The sequence below is a fragment of the Toxorhynchites rutilus genome, chromosome 2, assembly GCF_029784135.1.
Source record: "Toxorhynchites rutilus septentrionalis strain SRP chromosome 2, ASM2978413v1, whole genome shotgun sequence".
Taxonomy (NCBI): Eukaryota; Metazoa; Arthropoda; class Insecta; order Diptera; family Culicidae; genus Toxorhynchites; species Toxorhynchites rutilus.
In genome coordinates this window covers 3,590,652-3,605,789 of record NC_073745.1, presented here as the reverse complement: position 1 = coordinate 3,605,789, position 15,138 = coordinate 3,590,652, and the positions used below count along the sequence as shown (strand labels likewise).

The window sequence follows — 15,138 nt, the reverse complement described above, 5'->3', positions numbered from 1 at the left end:
CGAATAAAAAATGTTTTGCTTGAAATTGACCTTCTGGGACTAAGCCTGAGATAATAGAGGTATTGAAAAAAAATTATCAAATATAAAGAACCGACCATGTACATTTTGTTTATTGGCCCTAAAAAAATGCCTGTGCAAAATTTTAGCTCAATCGGACATGATTTAGGAGTGCCTCAAAGTACTCAAAGTTTTGTTTTTCTTGCATTTTTAGGCATTCACCATTGAAACCATTTTTTCAATTTTCCTAATTTCATGTTTTCCCCTTGGGAGATTTTCGAGAGTCAAAAATCAAAACTTTGAGCGTTTTGAGCCATCCCTAAATCATGTCCGATTGAACTGAAACTTTATACAGGTATTTTTTTTGGGCCAAGAAGCAAAATTCCATCAGCTAGCACCCTTCGTACTTCGTCAAACCTTGTTGTACAACTTTCGACCGCGTCTTTTGGCCACCCGATTTCGCTTCAGCATCCTGTTTGGCAGCTTTCAAGGACGGAAATTACAATAATCTTCCCGCATACACGATAGCGGAGTAGACGTCATTGAATAATAGATGAACCCCCCAAACTACCCGGAAATCCGTCCAAACGAAATGTATTTTATGTATTGGGTAATGTATTTTTAAATTGGGTAATGTTACGCATCTATTCTGAACTGAAGAAGAGTGGGTCAATGGTTTAAGAATGCTACTTCAAAAGGCCAGGGAAAAAAGGCAGCCGATCATGTTGACAGCTGTTTGTGCAGAAGTTGATGCAATAAAGGTATCCACGATATAATTGAATTACTCGTAAATTGCTTTGACTTTTGAATCTTTGAGTTCATTGAATTTTTGAATAAAATACGTTTGAGTCAACTAAGGCATGAACCATTTAATATGTGGTAATAATCGTTGGCAATACCACTATGACGCTAGCCGATCGTTATAGTATGCCACTCAATGCAAGGTTTGCATATGATTGATTTAGCCAATTTCAACTACTTCGCGATTTTTTACCCTGAACATCAGATTTTCGAAGTAAGTGACCAAAATTTATTTTGGGAAATGAATAGTGTGTCCAGATGTTAAATGACCGAGCTTTATCGATCGCATGCAAAAATGTAGAAAAAAAACCGTCTGTATACTGCCGTAAGTTCGCAAAGTGACGCAAGCACTTGAAGGAAAGAATTTCAGTACGAGGCTTTTCTTATAATTGTTGTGGAAACAACGAATCTTAGTTGCTGTTTCCACTACCGATTGGCGTACAAAGTATGCAAGAATATGTTTCCAATTTGTTTCTCCAACGAGCCGCCGTTGAGCGAAGCATGAGGAAGCATCAGGGAGAAGAATTCACACACTTTTCCGACTTTGTAGCATGCGTCGAGCAGGTTAACGTAGTTGAGAATCCGATTGTGATAATTATGGACAGCACCGATTTTTTTCCAATCCAAAATTATTGAAACCGTTCGTGTTAAACAAGATACACCCAGGTTTTTTTACGCGTATTTTCCAATTAATGCGGTTTTTTTACACGGATTTTCCAAAGCGGTTTTTTTACGCGGATTTTCCAATTAACGCGTTATTTTTACGCGGATTTTCCAATTAACGCGGTGTTTTTTACGCGGTACCCGCGTAAAAAAAGACTAGGCAATATCACATCTCCCCCTCAGCTCAAATTTTTCTGTCATGTTCCCTCAGAGCAAATTACGGTAATTAGTGCTTGTAACGGAGTTTAGCGATTGGTGCCGCACCTTATCACGATTCTTACGTGGGTTTTAGGTGTTGGGGAACGGGGAGCTCGCCGGGCGGCACAACGGGACGGGGTTTTTACGGGCAGCTATTCGTGAATGTCTTTCCCTGTCTACTTAGCTCTGGACGGTCCAACAATGGTACTGCACGTGCATGGGCAGAAGAGTGTACAAATTACTAGGGAATCTTCTAGCAACAGCAGATGACCTCATACGTGAGGGGATACCGAACTATAGCTACCAGTAACCAACGAAATTGCAGGAAAAACTACGGGTTTTCGGAAGCGAGCAACACTCAACTTTTTACTTCCGTTCTACGTAAAGATAGTCCTATTTGATAAAGGTTGTGTCACATCAAATTGCATCACGGAAAAAACGCTGTAGAAATTCGCCCAGTAGACCGATCCTTTCGAAAATTTTAGACAGTACTATAAAACTGTTGAACAACTTTTGGCATTTTCTTTTTATTCATACTTCGAGCCCAAGCCCGTATGCTCGCACCTTCCTCTTTACCCCGTCCATAAGGTTCTGTATAACGTCAGGTTGTAGTTTTTTTTGAACAGAAATCCAATTTCTTTGAAGTCCGCCTCCGATTTGACAACTTTTGGGTTCTTCCGGAGGGCCTGCTTCATAATCGCCCAATATTTCTCTATTGGGCGAAGCTCCGGCGCGTTGGGCGGGTTCATTTCCTTTGGCACGAAGGTGACCCCGTTGGCTTCGTACCACTCCAACACGTCCTTTGAATAGTGGCACGAAGCGAGATCCGGCCAGAAGATGGTCGGGCCCTCGTGCTGCTTCAATAGTGGTAGTAAGCGCTTCTGTAGGCACTCCTTAAGGTAAACCTGCCCGTTTACCGTGCCGGTCATCACGAAGGGGGCGCTCCGCTTTCCGCAAGAGCAGATCGCTTGCTACACCATGTACTTTTTGGCAAACTTGGATAGTTTCTGCTTGCGAATCTCCTCCGGAACGCTGAATTTGTCCTCTGCGGAGAAGAACAACAGGCCCGGCAGCTGACGAAAGTCCGCTTTGACGTAGGTTTCGTCGTCCATTACCAGGCAATGCGGCTTTGTCAGCATTTCGGTGTACAGCTTCCGGGCTCGCGTCTTCCCCACCATGTTTTGCCTTTCGTCGCGGTTAGGAGCCTTCTGAACCTTGTATGTACGCAGGCCCTCCCGCTGCTTGGTCCGCTGGACGAATGAACTTGACAAATTCAGCTTATTGGCGACATCCCGGACCGAACTTCTCGGATCACGTCTAAACTGCTTAACTACGCGCAAACATCGTTCTATGAAGAAAAGTGAAAATTGTCAAAAAGTAACTTGGGACAACTATGCGTAGAACGGTAGAGAAGTTAACGAAACCACATTGCTGTGTAATGGATGTCGAGACATATGTGAAGACGGGCTTCACCAGATTCCAGGAAACCTTTATGTGACTGCCAAGGATAAATAGGATGTTCCCGAGAACCTCCGGACACAGAAGATGTCGATGTTCGCCAAAAAGTTCCTAATTTGGCAAGCAATTTATACTTTCGGAAAGCGGAATACACCTTTCGTTACCGCAAGCGCAATGAATGGACAGGTGTATTTGAAAACTGCCTCTAAGTGCGGCTTCTGCCTCTCCTGAAGACTCATGGCGGTCCGACGATCTTCTGGGCTGATTTGGCATCATGCTACTACACGAAAGACTAACTATCTTTAGTTGTTTCTTTTCACTACCTCGAATTCTGCGAATGAATTTAGTGTGTGTGGATTTTAAACGGTACACCCTTTAATTCAGTTTCGTCTCTTTTACTTCGTTTAACATGTGTTGAAGTCGGCGATAAGGAGTTACTCTCAGAAGCTTCGTCGCAAAATATTCTATATACTCCAGTATGATTTTCAGCCGGCTGTTCCAAGAACTCCTAAACAGTCTGACTTGATCCTCGGGTCCAAAAAGGTTACAATTAAGCATTTTGGAAAAGGTTACAATTACAGTGGAACCTCGATTATCCGCGAGCGAAAATCCGCGAAAGCGAGTTCCATAGTAATTGCATAGAGCTTCCCGAAATTTGTCAGTGAGGATTGGCCACTTGCTATTTTGTTTTGGTCATGGCTTTCATATTATCTGACCATTGGTGTACACGACCTTACAGAGAGTTGAATGATTTCTGTATTGATAAAACATAGTTTTCTTGCTGAAATATCTTTATTTTGCATTTGCACCTCATTTTTAGTCCTTTATCGCGTTATCCGCGATTTTCGTTATGCGCGGTGGCCTAGCCAGACTATTTCGCGGATAATCGGGGTTCTACTGTAAGCAATTTTTTTTCCTAAGTAGCTGAAATGACTTCCAAACACAGCGTTCAAAGATGCTCTCATGCGAGGTAAGTCCGGTGTTCTATGTGCAATACTTTTTGATGTAGCGAACATTTTCGAATTTACCTCGAATATGCAGGAGAGGCCAGAACTTGAAATTTTTGTTTTTTTTTCAAGCGCCTAGCCTAGCGCACTGTTTCATGAAGCCTCACTGTTGTGTCCTCAAATTAGTGTATGTGTAGTCGCCTATGGTAGTTTTGATTTGTGGTGGAGTAAGTGTTCCCTCTCTCAGATTATCCTCTCTAAAGACAGTTCCAAGTTTTGAAATCCATATATAAATAAAAAAGTAAGGCCAAATGTGTTGCTAAGCGCAAAACCTGAAGAAGGAATGGTCCGATTTGAACCGTCTTTATTTTGTTGTATTTGTCTCTACCAATAGATCAATATAGTGGAAAGAAAAATCGGAAAACTCTGAAGGAAGGTCGGAAAATTCGGAAAATTGAATTCCCATATGTCGAAAATTACATCATGATAAGCGTTGTTAGTTCATTAAATGTTTGCGCTAACGAAATCGATCTTTGTTCGATGGTGGAAATGGATTTAAAACAATAATAACGAAAATAACGTACTTCTATCTATACAAATAAAAATGGAAGGACAAATGTGTTGATAAGCGTAAAACCTGAAAAAGGAATGGTCCGATCTGAGCCGTCTTTATTTTGTTGTATTCGAATGTAATCCATGAAAATGTTATTTGTAAGTTGATCAAGAATCTTGAGCGAAAATCGTGTCTGAAATTTATATTGTAACTAGCTGACCCGGCAAACTTCGTCCCGCCCAAAATTTATTTTTCGTTTTCACATCCACGTTTTCTTACTAAGCGCAAGTTCATGAGTCCAATCGCAGAACTGTTCATTGGCTGATCCTCTAATCTACCCTTTAAAATTACCTTATCTTTTTCACTGACGGAGCATCCATTTTTGCCGTTCTTCACCTTCCGGTCGATGGTTAGGTTCTTGAAGTATCGTTTTAGTACTCTTCTGACCGTGGATTGGACGATTCCCAGCATCTTACCGATGTCCCAATGTGACAACTCCGGATTCGCGAAATGAGTGCACAGGATTAATTCACGACGCTCTTTTTCGTTCGACAACATTTTTCCAAATTTACGAAAAATTGACAGTGAAGCATGGCCAACGTGATCTATACACTCTTATCTGATTATAAGCGAAAGCTGAAGATATAATTCCTAAAAATAAAATTTCTACAGCGTTTTTTCCGTGATGCAATTTGATGCGACACACCCTTTATCTATCATTAGGTGACATGGTTTTATACGCGAATTTTCGAATTAACGCGGTTTTAGTTTACGCGGTTTTTCCAATTAACGCGTTTTTCTAACGCGGTTTTTTACGCGGTTTTTTTACGAGGTACGTATCCCCCGCATAAAAAAAAACCTGGGTGTAATGGCGTCCGAAATTATCTGTTGTGAAGCAGATACAGTTTACGCGAGGATGTTTTGAGTTTTGTTATAAGGTGCGTTTCGATGGAGAATTTAGAAGAGTGCAGCTGTTCACCAAATCCGACATTTACCCTTAATCAGTTTCAATTCATCCAAAAGAGGAATTGAGCAGATGAGGTAAGGAAACACCGTCAAGAAGCTCTGTCACTTGATTCTTGAAGACAAAAGGCACTATTATGGTTTGGGTAGAATTGTCTCAAAAAAGGCCTGGTTTATGTAGCTTACCATCAACACGAATGAACAGTCAAAAGTGCAACGAAGTACTTCAGAATCATTTACGGCTGTTTTTACATAAAAAAAAACCAATGTGATAATTGGGTAATTTGGTATCAATTAATAAAATCCGGAAGAACATGGCTTGGTTTAATGAATAAAGGCTTCAGATTCTGGACTGGTCAGCTTGTTTACAAGATCAAAACACTATCATGAACTTATGAGGAGTGATCGTACGAATAGTAGAAGCAGCTTACAAGCAGTATAAGTGATTTGAAGAGCTTAAACGGCAGTATCTTCTGCGTAGAACGAGGTACACACTACAACATGGCGCAGCTTGGTCAAAACCACCTCGAATGGGTTAATTGAACTGATTGAGAACTAAAGATGACCTACGAATTAGAAACTTATTATAATTCATGTAGAATCGACGTTAATTTTGTAAAGGAGTGAGAGTTTTTCCATCTAGCTCTAGAGTTATGAAACACTAGAATTTTAGTTTTTTGAATGTTTCGCGCCTGAACACAAGAATAAAGTTCAAATGGCCAGTATTTTAAATGAAGATAGATATTATATCCTGCACAATATACTTCAATTCAGGCGACTTCTTACATATCTCTGGAAACTCAGAAAAAATGAGTGGTTTTATAGTTGTGAAACGCAGTGTATAACATAAAAAGTAAAATGTCAGTTTTGGCGCTTGCGTCAGTTTGCGATATCACGGCAGTATAGTGTTACATAATTCGCTACATCTATCGAGTGAAAAACGAACTCTTCCATTCGGTCAAAAAACTAAATTTGAATAACAGTTTCGTGTAGAACATTAAAAATCGAGTTGGATAGCTATACACTCAAATTTTGACGAAACCACACAGCAGGGTCATGGATGACGAGACATATTTGAAAGTGGACTTTACATCGAAGCACAAGTTTGATATATCAAAAAATTTAAGGAAACAGACATCATCGAAGTGAAGCGTAGAGATTCATGATTAGGCAAGCAATATGTTCTTGCAGAAGAATGAATGAAAATATGTATTTGGAAGAATGTCTCCAAAGTTGACTTAATTCACTTGACACAAATGCAACGATGTTAAAGTTGCCTCATCCCATTGCCTAAATGATGTACTGGAGTAGTTGAAAATGTAATTACGTCGATTTCGTAACGGAAGATCTTAATTTCCTACACCGGAATTCCTTTCTACGGCGGATTGAAAAGTACTGGGCCATTGTGAAACAAAATCTCCATAAACATCTTAAAGTAATTTGAACAGTTGGAAAAATAAAGAAAACTTGAACAAATATGCGGAAAAAGACGATTTTGTGTTGTGTAAAACTTCATATTGTAGATAAAGTACGCGCATTCAGATTCAAGTTCGGGAGCGAAATAGAATGAAACAGAACAGAACGGAAAGAACAGACTGAAAAATAACAGAAAGTTTATTGAAGTGATGAAAGACAAAATTTTACCGAATAATTTAAGGTGATGTAATACTAAAATGCTCCCAATTACACCAAACCGTCTGAAGATCACCGAGAATTTTTTTTTCGAAAACAGTTCAAGTTCTAGATTTTGACGTGGGACTACGTCTAACCGGAGTATATGGGGGGTAAAATGAAAACCTAAACACAGAACATGCAGGAAAAAATGAAAGATTCCGAATGCTCATAACTCGAACATTTCTTACTGGATCGGAAAGATGTTTGCATCAATTGATAGCGAATATTTCTACGCTCCTAACGCAATTAATAAAATGTTATTTTTCATTAGATAAATAATTGAATAATTGTAAAATGTTAAGCGTTATCTAAACGCCCTAACTACCTCGTTTTGATTGGCCATATTTACGATTTCCCTAACACAGCCATCAAAACCAAGCAGCCTTGGGGATATCGGCATTGCAAACACATGAAAGTTGGGGGTATTTTTGTTCTGACTGAGTGTGTTTCCCTAACACAGACTTCTAGTCCATGGAGCGTAGGGAAATTGGCATTGCAAATACATGCAGGTCGGGGGTAATTTTGTTCCGATTGAAATATGTTTTCCCAACACAGACTTCAGAACCAAGATATCTGGGGAAATCGGTTTTGCAAACAAATACAAATTGCGAGTACTTTTGTACTCGCTTGCCTTTGTGCAAACTAGGAAATGTATTTGGTTGATTAAACAATATGTGTTCGACGCACATGTCAAAATTGAAACTGAGTGCCTGAAGTTTATTAAATCCGCTGTTCGAGAAGTACATACACTTTTTTTTATTAAATCGTTTATTTTTACAGGCAGTTTACATAAGTTTAAAGGAGCCAAACTCCTATCTGTATTGTTACAAGTATATATAAACATTTTTCATTAATTCTAATGTTAATGAAGTAGAGAACCGATTACTCGCGGTTTGCTCGAGTTTAGAAGGGTGATATTTTTTTCCAGGAAAAGGATGGGATATAAGGATATGTTGACAATGTTCACATTCACATTCGCACTCACATTCATCATACTCGATTCTTAAGCCTATCTTATATCTAATATGTATTTACATTTCACCTCATTCTATTTTTAGTAAGAAGGGATTTGATTTCTCGCGAAAGAAAAGGAAAAGGAGAATATAAGGATATAAGGACAACTAGTACATACACTTGAGAGATGCAAATTTCAGAAGGAAACGTAAAATAAAATAATCGTTTGATAATTCTTCCGTTCACATATTTTGTCCTAGGCATCATACCGAACGTAAAAGGACTGTCATTAAATTTACTTGTAACGAAGAACATAATATATCACAATGTATGAATTGACCTTACATGGCATTATACAATCTTTTTACTCACAAAACAAATATATTGACGTCAATTGAATTCAGAAATTGTTTCATTCAATCAAAAATTAAACCAATCACAACAAATGATTGCTAAGCTAAGGTAGTCCCACGTCAACCTTGCGGGTATGTAATAGACATAACCCACCCATTTTTTTTCAATGAGACGTACTTTAACATTTTCCTCTACGATGTTTCGTTCATTCATTTGTGATCAATGTTAAACTGCACCCACACCCGGGAAACGGAACCGTCTGAGGTAATTATCACGCATGACATCAAAGAACCACATCCACAACAGCTGGGAGGAGTTCGTTCATTACGTGACCGATAAAAGAGGGTATCATTAAGATCAGAAATCAGACCGCCACACAAAAGCATCTCATTTCGCCGACTAATTCGAGGTTCAGACTTGGTCGTGGTCGAGCAGAAGGAATCAATTATCCTTTCCGCCATTCGCTCACAAATCGCACTCCTTTCAATATAAAGCTCGCGTGGGTTGCTTTATTCCGCATTCACTGGTTGTGGCAAGGGAAAAATGGGACGAAATACACACATCGACATCAACTGCCGTTAATTGAATTTTCATTCGAAGCGTAAAGTCACAAATGTTGTGAGAAAAATAAGTATGCTTTCCAAAGAGAATTATTGCCCACCATAAATTACAATAGAATACTTACACGGCAACCGGCTCCTTGAACTTGCCACACTGTTGAATTTGGAACATGAGATCACCCCCGTTGACGTATTCCATTACGAAATACAGCCGATCCTGAAAAAAAGAAATCATGAATGTTAATTCGGAAGCCATTTTTCGAGAGAAGTCTTTTCTCACCATGGTTTGGAAACACGAATGCAGCTGCACCAGAAAGGGTGGTTTGCTTGACAGTGCCAGCACCCGCTTTTCCACCATAGTGCACTCGACATCATCATCCTGGATGATGATGTCCTTTTTGAGAATTTTAATCGCATACAATTCGTCCGAACCCTTCCGCTCAGCTAGCATGACCTTTCCGAACGATCCTTTGCCCAGAACCATCAGGAAGTTGAAGTCCGTGGCCCGTATCACGTCCTTTTTGCCCATGTTATGAGGAACATCCTTATCGCCCAGCACGGGCATCTTTTTCGTAATGGATGTCTTCTGCTCGGGACGAGAAGTTTAGGGTTATTGCGCTCGAAAAAAAAAATCCTAATTGCAAACTTACCCTCATTTGGCTCTTCAGCTGCACCAGATCGGTTCCTTCCTCAGGAACCGGAACGTTGTAGTACTCACCTTCCTCCGCGGTGAGCAACTTAAACCATCCATCGACGGGATTCTTCAGAATCTCCGAGATGCCGAAGGACAGCGATCCCATAAAATCGTTCCGAGAGGTTCGATCCCAATCCCAAACCTCAATCAATATGCGACGATCTTTGTCTTCCGGTTTGAGATCACTGTGAAGTATAAAAATCTTTCGATATTGATAGACATTGAGATGAATTTTTTTTGCTCACAATGAGATGGTCTCGTTCCACACCGGATTCAGCGACGCTCGGATGGTCTTGGTTTTCTTCTTGACATTATCCGCATCCGGGATGAGCTTGATCTTCACATACGGATCGCTCGAACCGTTTGGATCCATCGGAATGAGATTGCGACCCTGTTTGACTGCAATGAAAGTTTAGAGGAGAAGTTCGAAAGGGTTGTGGTTAGAACGTAAGCCGTACAAAAACATAGCTGAGTAGCAATAAAAGTTTTACTATCCTCTCAGCCAAAGCTGAACCGTAAGATAGGGGTAGAGTAACTTATCGACTTCATCCATATGTGCCGCAGCCACCCTCGGAAAGATTTATTCACGACCTTCCACAAAGGGCCATTCTGTCGAACGTCTTGTACACTTTCCGATTTCATTTTCCGCTATCCGCACAAAGGAAAAAGTATGTCCCCCTTTCCGATCTACGTTTGCATTCACCCATGCCCATCGTTTCCCCATGCGACCGTTTCAATCTCTTGCGCTTATCGTTTAGCCAGACTTTACTAGCCAACCGAAAATTGCTGTTTGACATATCGCTCCTCATTTTATTTCAAATTGGGATATCAAGAAGGGAGTGGAATTGAAAACAATTTAAAGGGTGTGTCACATCAAATTGCATCACGGAAAAAACGCTGTAGAAATTAAATTTTTAGGAATTATATCTTTAGCTTTAGCTTTCACGTTGGCCATGCTTCACTGTCAATTTTTCGTAAATTTGGAAAAATGTCGTCGAACGAAAAAGAGCGTCGTGAATTAATCATCGAAAAACTCATTTCGAGAATCCGGAGTTGTCACATCGGGACATCGGTAAGATGCTGGGAATCGTCCAATCCACGGTCAGCAGAGTACTAAAACGATACTTCGAGAACCTAACCATCGACCGGAAGGTGAAGAACGGCAAAAAAAGATGCTCCGTCAGTGAAAAAGATCACAAGCGCGTAGTTAAGCAGTTTAAACGTGATCCGAGAAGTTCGGTCCGGGATGTCGCCAATAAGCTGAATTTGTCAAGTTCATTCGTCCAGCGGACCAAGCAGCGGGAGGGCCTGCGTACATACAAGGTTCAGAAGGCTCCTGACCGCGACGAAAGGCAAAACATGGTGGGGAAGACGCGAGCCCGGAAGCTGTACACCGAAATGCTGACGAAGCCGCATTGTCTGGTAATGGACGACGAAACCTACGTCAAAGCGGACTTTCGTCAGCTGCCGGGCCTGTTGTTCTTCTCCGCAGAGGACAAATTCAGCGTTCCGGAGGAGATTCGCAAGCAGAAACTATCCAAGTTTGCCAAAAAGTACATGGTGTGGCAAGCGATCTGCTCATCACGAAAGCGGAGCGCCCCCTTCGTGATGACCGGCACGGTAAACGGGCAGGTTTACCTTAAGGAGTGCCTACAGAAGCGCTTACTACCACTATTGAAGCAGCACGAGGGCCCGACCTTCTTCTGGCCGGATCTCGCTTCGTGCCACTATTCAAAGGACGTGTTGGAGTGGTACGAAGCCAACGGGGTCACCTTCGTGCCAAAGGAAATGAACCCGCCCAACGCGCCGGAGCTTCGCCCAATAGAGAAATATTGGGCGATTATGAAGCAGGCCCTCCGGAAGAACCCAAAAGTTGTCAAATCGGAGGCGGACTTCAAGAGAAAATGGATTTCTGTTCAAAAAAAACTACAACCTGACGTTGTACAGAACCTTGTGGACGGGGTAAAGAGGAAGGTGCGAGCATACGGGCTTGGGCTCGAAGTATGAATAAAAAGAAAATGCCAAAAGTTGTTTAATAGTTTTTATTTTACTGTCTAAAATTTTCAAAAGGATCGGTCTACTGGGCGAATTTCTACAGCGTTTTTTCCGTGATGCAATTTGATGTGACACACCCTTTAGTTTATGTTAGAAGTCAGCCGACATTCTGGTAATCGGTAGGAGAATAGACCCATTCAAGTGTGACGTGACAACGTTTTGACTCACTAAAAACTGTTAGTTTTTCTCGTTTTCATGTATATATCACACGATTCACAAATAGTAAACGATGTCAAAGTAAAATTAAGAAAATTTTCTACAACAATCTTCAGTTGGAGAATGTTTTACAGTTGAATTCGCTTGTTGCTAGCCCAATACTTTTGTGACGTGCCAATACCTGTTTTTTTTGGCGGTTTCCGACTTTTGATTATTTATGTTGTATTTTCAGTTCCGTTTCAAAACAAACAAATAATTTTGTTCTATGATTTGTCAACAAAAAATGAACGTGGATTCCTGTATACCGTATTGGCTCAATTTCCGAACACTTAATTTTTGATTGTCATTAAAGAGTGTCTCATTTCTCAAAATGGTATTTTTGAGAAAATTAAATTGATTTTGGGATACAATAGAGCCTTCTTTTTAAGTTGACTACAAGAAAATTAATTCACATATACATATTCATGGTGAAAACTAAAAATATGTTTAATCACATTTGTCTCTCTCGCACAATTTTTGTCGCTGACTCATATTCCGAATACTTTTGTCTCAAATTCCGAACAGCGAAAATGCAATTTAAAAAAAAAGATCATAACTTTTGAACTACTGGACCGATTCATATGATCGATATATCAAATTAAAGCCAATTAGCTAGTATTTTTTTTTGAAAAATGTTATATTTACAAAAAAAGGATTTTGTTATCGTTATTGTTGGTTGTATTTGTTTTTTTTATAGATTATATGGTTTAGGGATCAAATGCGCTGTATTTTTCATGTTTTTTCTTAAAAACTGAGGATTTTTACATAACATATCCAAAAATCATAAATGTGATTGTTTTTATTCGTTTTCCAGTTATGATTTTCCAAAGTCTAGATGTTTTGGTTGCGTTAGCTTATTGGACAGAAGATAGGAACATGGGAAATCCAATTTCTCTGCTAGTCTAATATTTTTTTCAAAAAAATGGCCGGCTAATTAGCATTTATTTGATATTTGGATCATCAAAAAATATGAATTTAAAAAAAGTCATTTTCGGAAAAAGGGGAAAAATTATTTTTCGGATCAACGGTTAACTTCGAAAAATCACATCTCTGATTTTTGGATATCTGATGTAAAACACAAAACTGCGCCTGCGATCTATGTTTTGCAAGAAAAGAGCTCATAAACACAAAACTTGCGCCTGCGATCTATGTTTTGCAAGAAAAGACCCCAATTTATTAACTTTTGCTGTATTTGTCTGAAAAGTGTGTCGAAACATGCGTTCATGCGTCAAAACCTGATTCAAATCCCGAACACTACTTGAATACTAATTTTAAAGAAGATCTCAGCATAAAAGATCATTTTTTCATCCATTTATAGTAAATTTTTACCTTTTCTAGGACTCAACATGAAAACAGCAAATAAAAAAGTTAAAACAATTACAAAAACTGAAAAGCTCACGATGCTTGTTTTTTACGGAATTTACTAACGCAAACATTTTATAACTGGTTTTGATAGTCAATTTTTTTGAAAATGCTTGGTATTATAAATTATAGGCTGCATCGATACCTGTAAATGATGTTAAAATGAAGCCTATAACCCAAAGAATGTCAGGGTTTTGATTATTCAATTATTTATAACATTAAAGTTCAGTAAATTTTCATTAAAAAAAAAAAGTTTTCGGAATTTGAATCATGCGTGGAAAATTGATTCATATTCCGAACACTCTATTAATACTCGTTTTAATGAAGATTTCTGCATAAAATATTATTTTTGTCATCCATTTATTGTAGATGCTTACCTTTTCTAGCACTTAACATGAAAACAGCAAACAAAATAGTTGAAACAACTGCAAAAACTGAAATATGAACGATGCTTGTTTTTAACGTAATTTGCTAACGCCAACATTTTATCATTGGTTTTGACTGTCACTTTTTTGCAAATGTTTAATATTATAAGTTATAGGCTGTATCGATAACTTTAAATGACGCTAAAATGAAGCGTATACCGCAAAGAATGTCAGGGTTTCCATTATTCAATTATGTATAACATAAAAGTTCATTAAATTCACATTCAAAAATGAAGTGTTCGAAACTTGAGACTGTTCGGAATATGAGACAAAACGGTATTCAGTTTTCAAAAAAATCGCAAGAATTTTCAAAAATAGGCATGTATTTTGTAACAAGATAACCCATTCTGTGCGAAAAAACAGACTTCTCAAAGCGTTGTAAAGACACACAATCAATAAGCTGTATTAAATAAAAAATCTCCATATTGCAGCAAGTTATATTCTATTTTTTATGTTTTTTATTACTCTGAATTCATCTCACTTTTCTCTGCGATCTCCCTTTCCCCTTCCAGAGGTCTATTTATATCTCGCAAACGGTGCTTCCGACCGAATTTTCAGTAGTGTCAAATGAAAGGTGTCACAACGCTGACAATTTCATAATATGGTGCCTTTTTCCTGGCTCTGTTTATTCTAGCCTTTTAGCGCCATTTTGCGTTCTCATTGCTTCAAAAACAGAGAAGAATTTGACCTGTATGCAATATGAGTTCAATGTTCTTTTAAATTGTGAAGCATTGCGAAACAAGGCAATTTTAATTGCTTATAGTATGTTAATCAAAATAAGCTATATAAATTGAATCTATCTGCTATTTGTAGTATACGGCATGCCGTTATTTGGAAAAAGTCGGGGTGGTCCTAAGCCGAACCCAGTTTTTACATTGTCCGGTCCGCCCCGGGCGTAACCCTGAGAGGGATAACACCCACGACGATAAGTTTTAAAAAATCCTTCAAATTTTTGAATGAATCAGTGATTGATGGTATTGTGCAGTGGAAAAGTATAAGGAGGGTCTGTGCCTTAGGGCATGAACAAAAGCTTAACCCATCAACGACCAAGCTGTGAAAATTATTTATTTAACGAAAACCATTGAGGTATTTTTGATTATCGGCGTTACAGAAACCCCAATCTTCAAGAATAATTTTTTTTTCCGTTCTTCCCTTTTCCGGAAAATGACAAAAAATCGAAAACTCACCAAACAAAAACATTGACCAAAACCTACATTGTTGTTTATGTAGGTGGTTCAACCCAATGTTCTATTTTCTACATCACCATGTGTGAAAAGTTTACATT

The 15,138-nt window shown here is 39.0% G+C and overlaps 1 protein-coding gene across 6 annotated transcripts in view; it reads right to left on the bottom strand.

The window, feature by feature from the left end:
- LOC129764591 (protein kinase C, brain isozyme) overlaps positions 1-15,138 on the bottom strand; it is a 323,054-nt gene that overhangs the window by 17,344 nt on the left and 290,572 nt on the right. For all 6 annotated transcript variants that reach the window (XM_055763813.1, XM_055763811.1, XM_055763816.1 and 3 more), the window contains 4 exons: positions 10,062-10,215; positions 9,773-10,001; positions 9,403-9,708; positions 9,248-9,339 (listed from right to left, as the gene is read on the bottom strand). In XM_055763813.1, the coding sequence (XP_055619788.1) occupies positions 9,248-9,339; positions 9,403-9,708; positions 9,773-10,001; positions 10,062-10,215 (781 nt within the window). The remainder of the gene's footprint in view (positions 1-9,247; positions 9,340-9,402; positions 9,709-9,772; positions 10,002-10,061; positions 10,216-15,138) is intronic.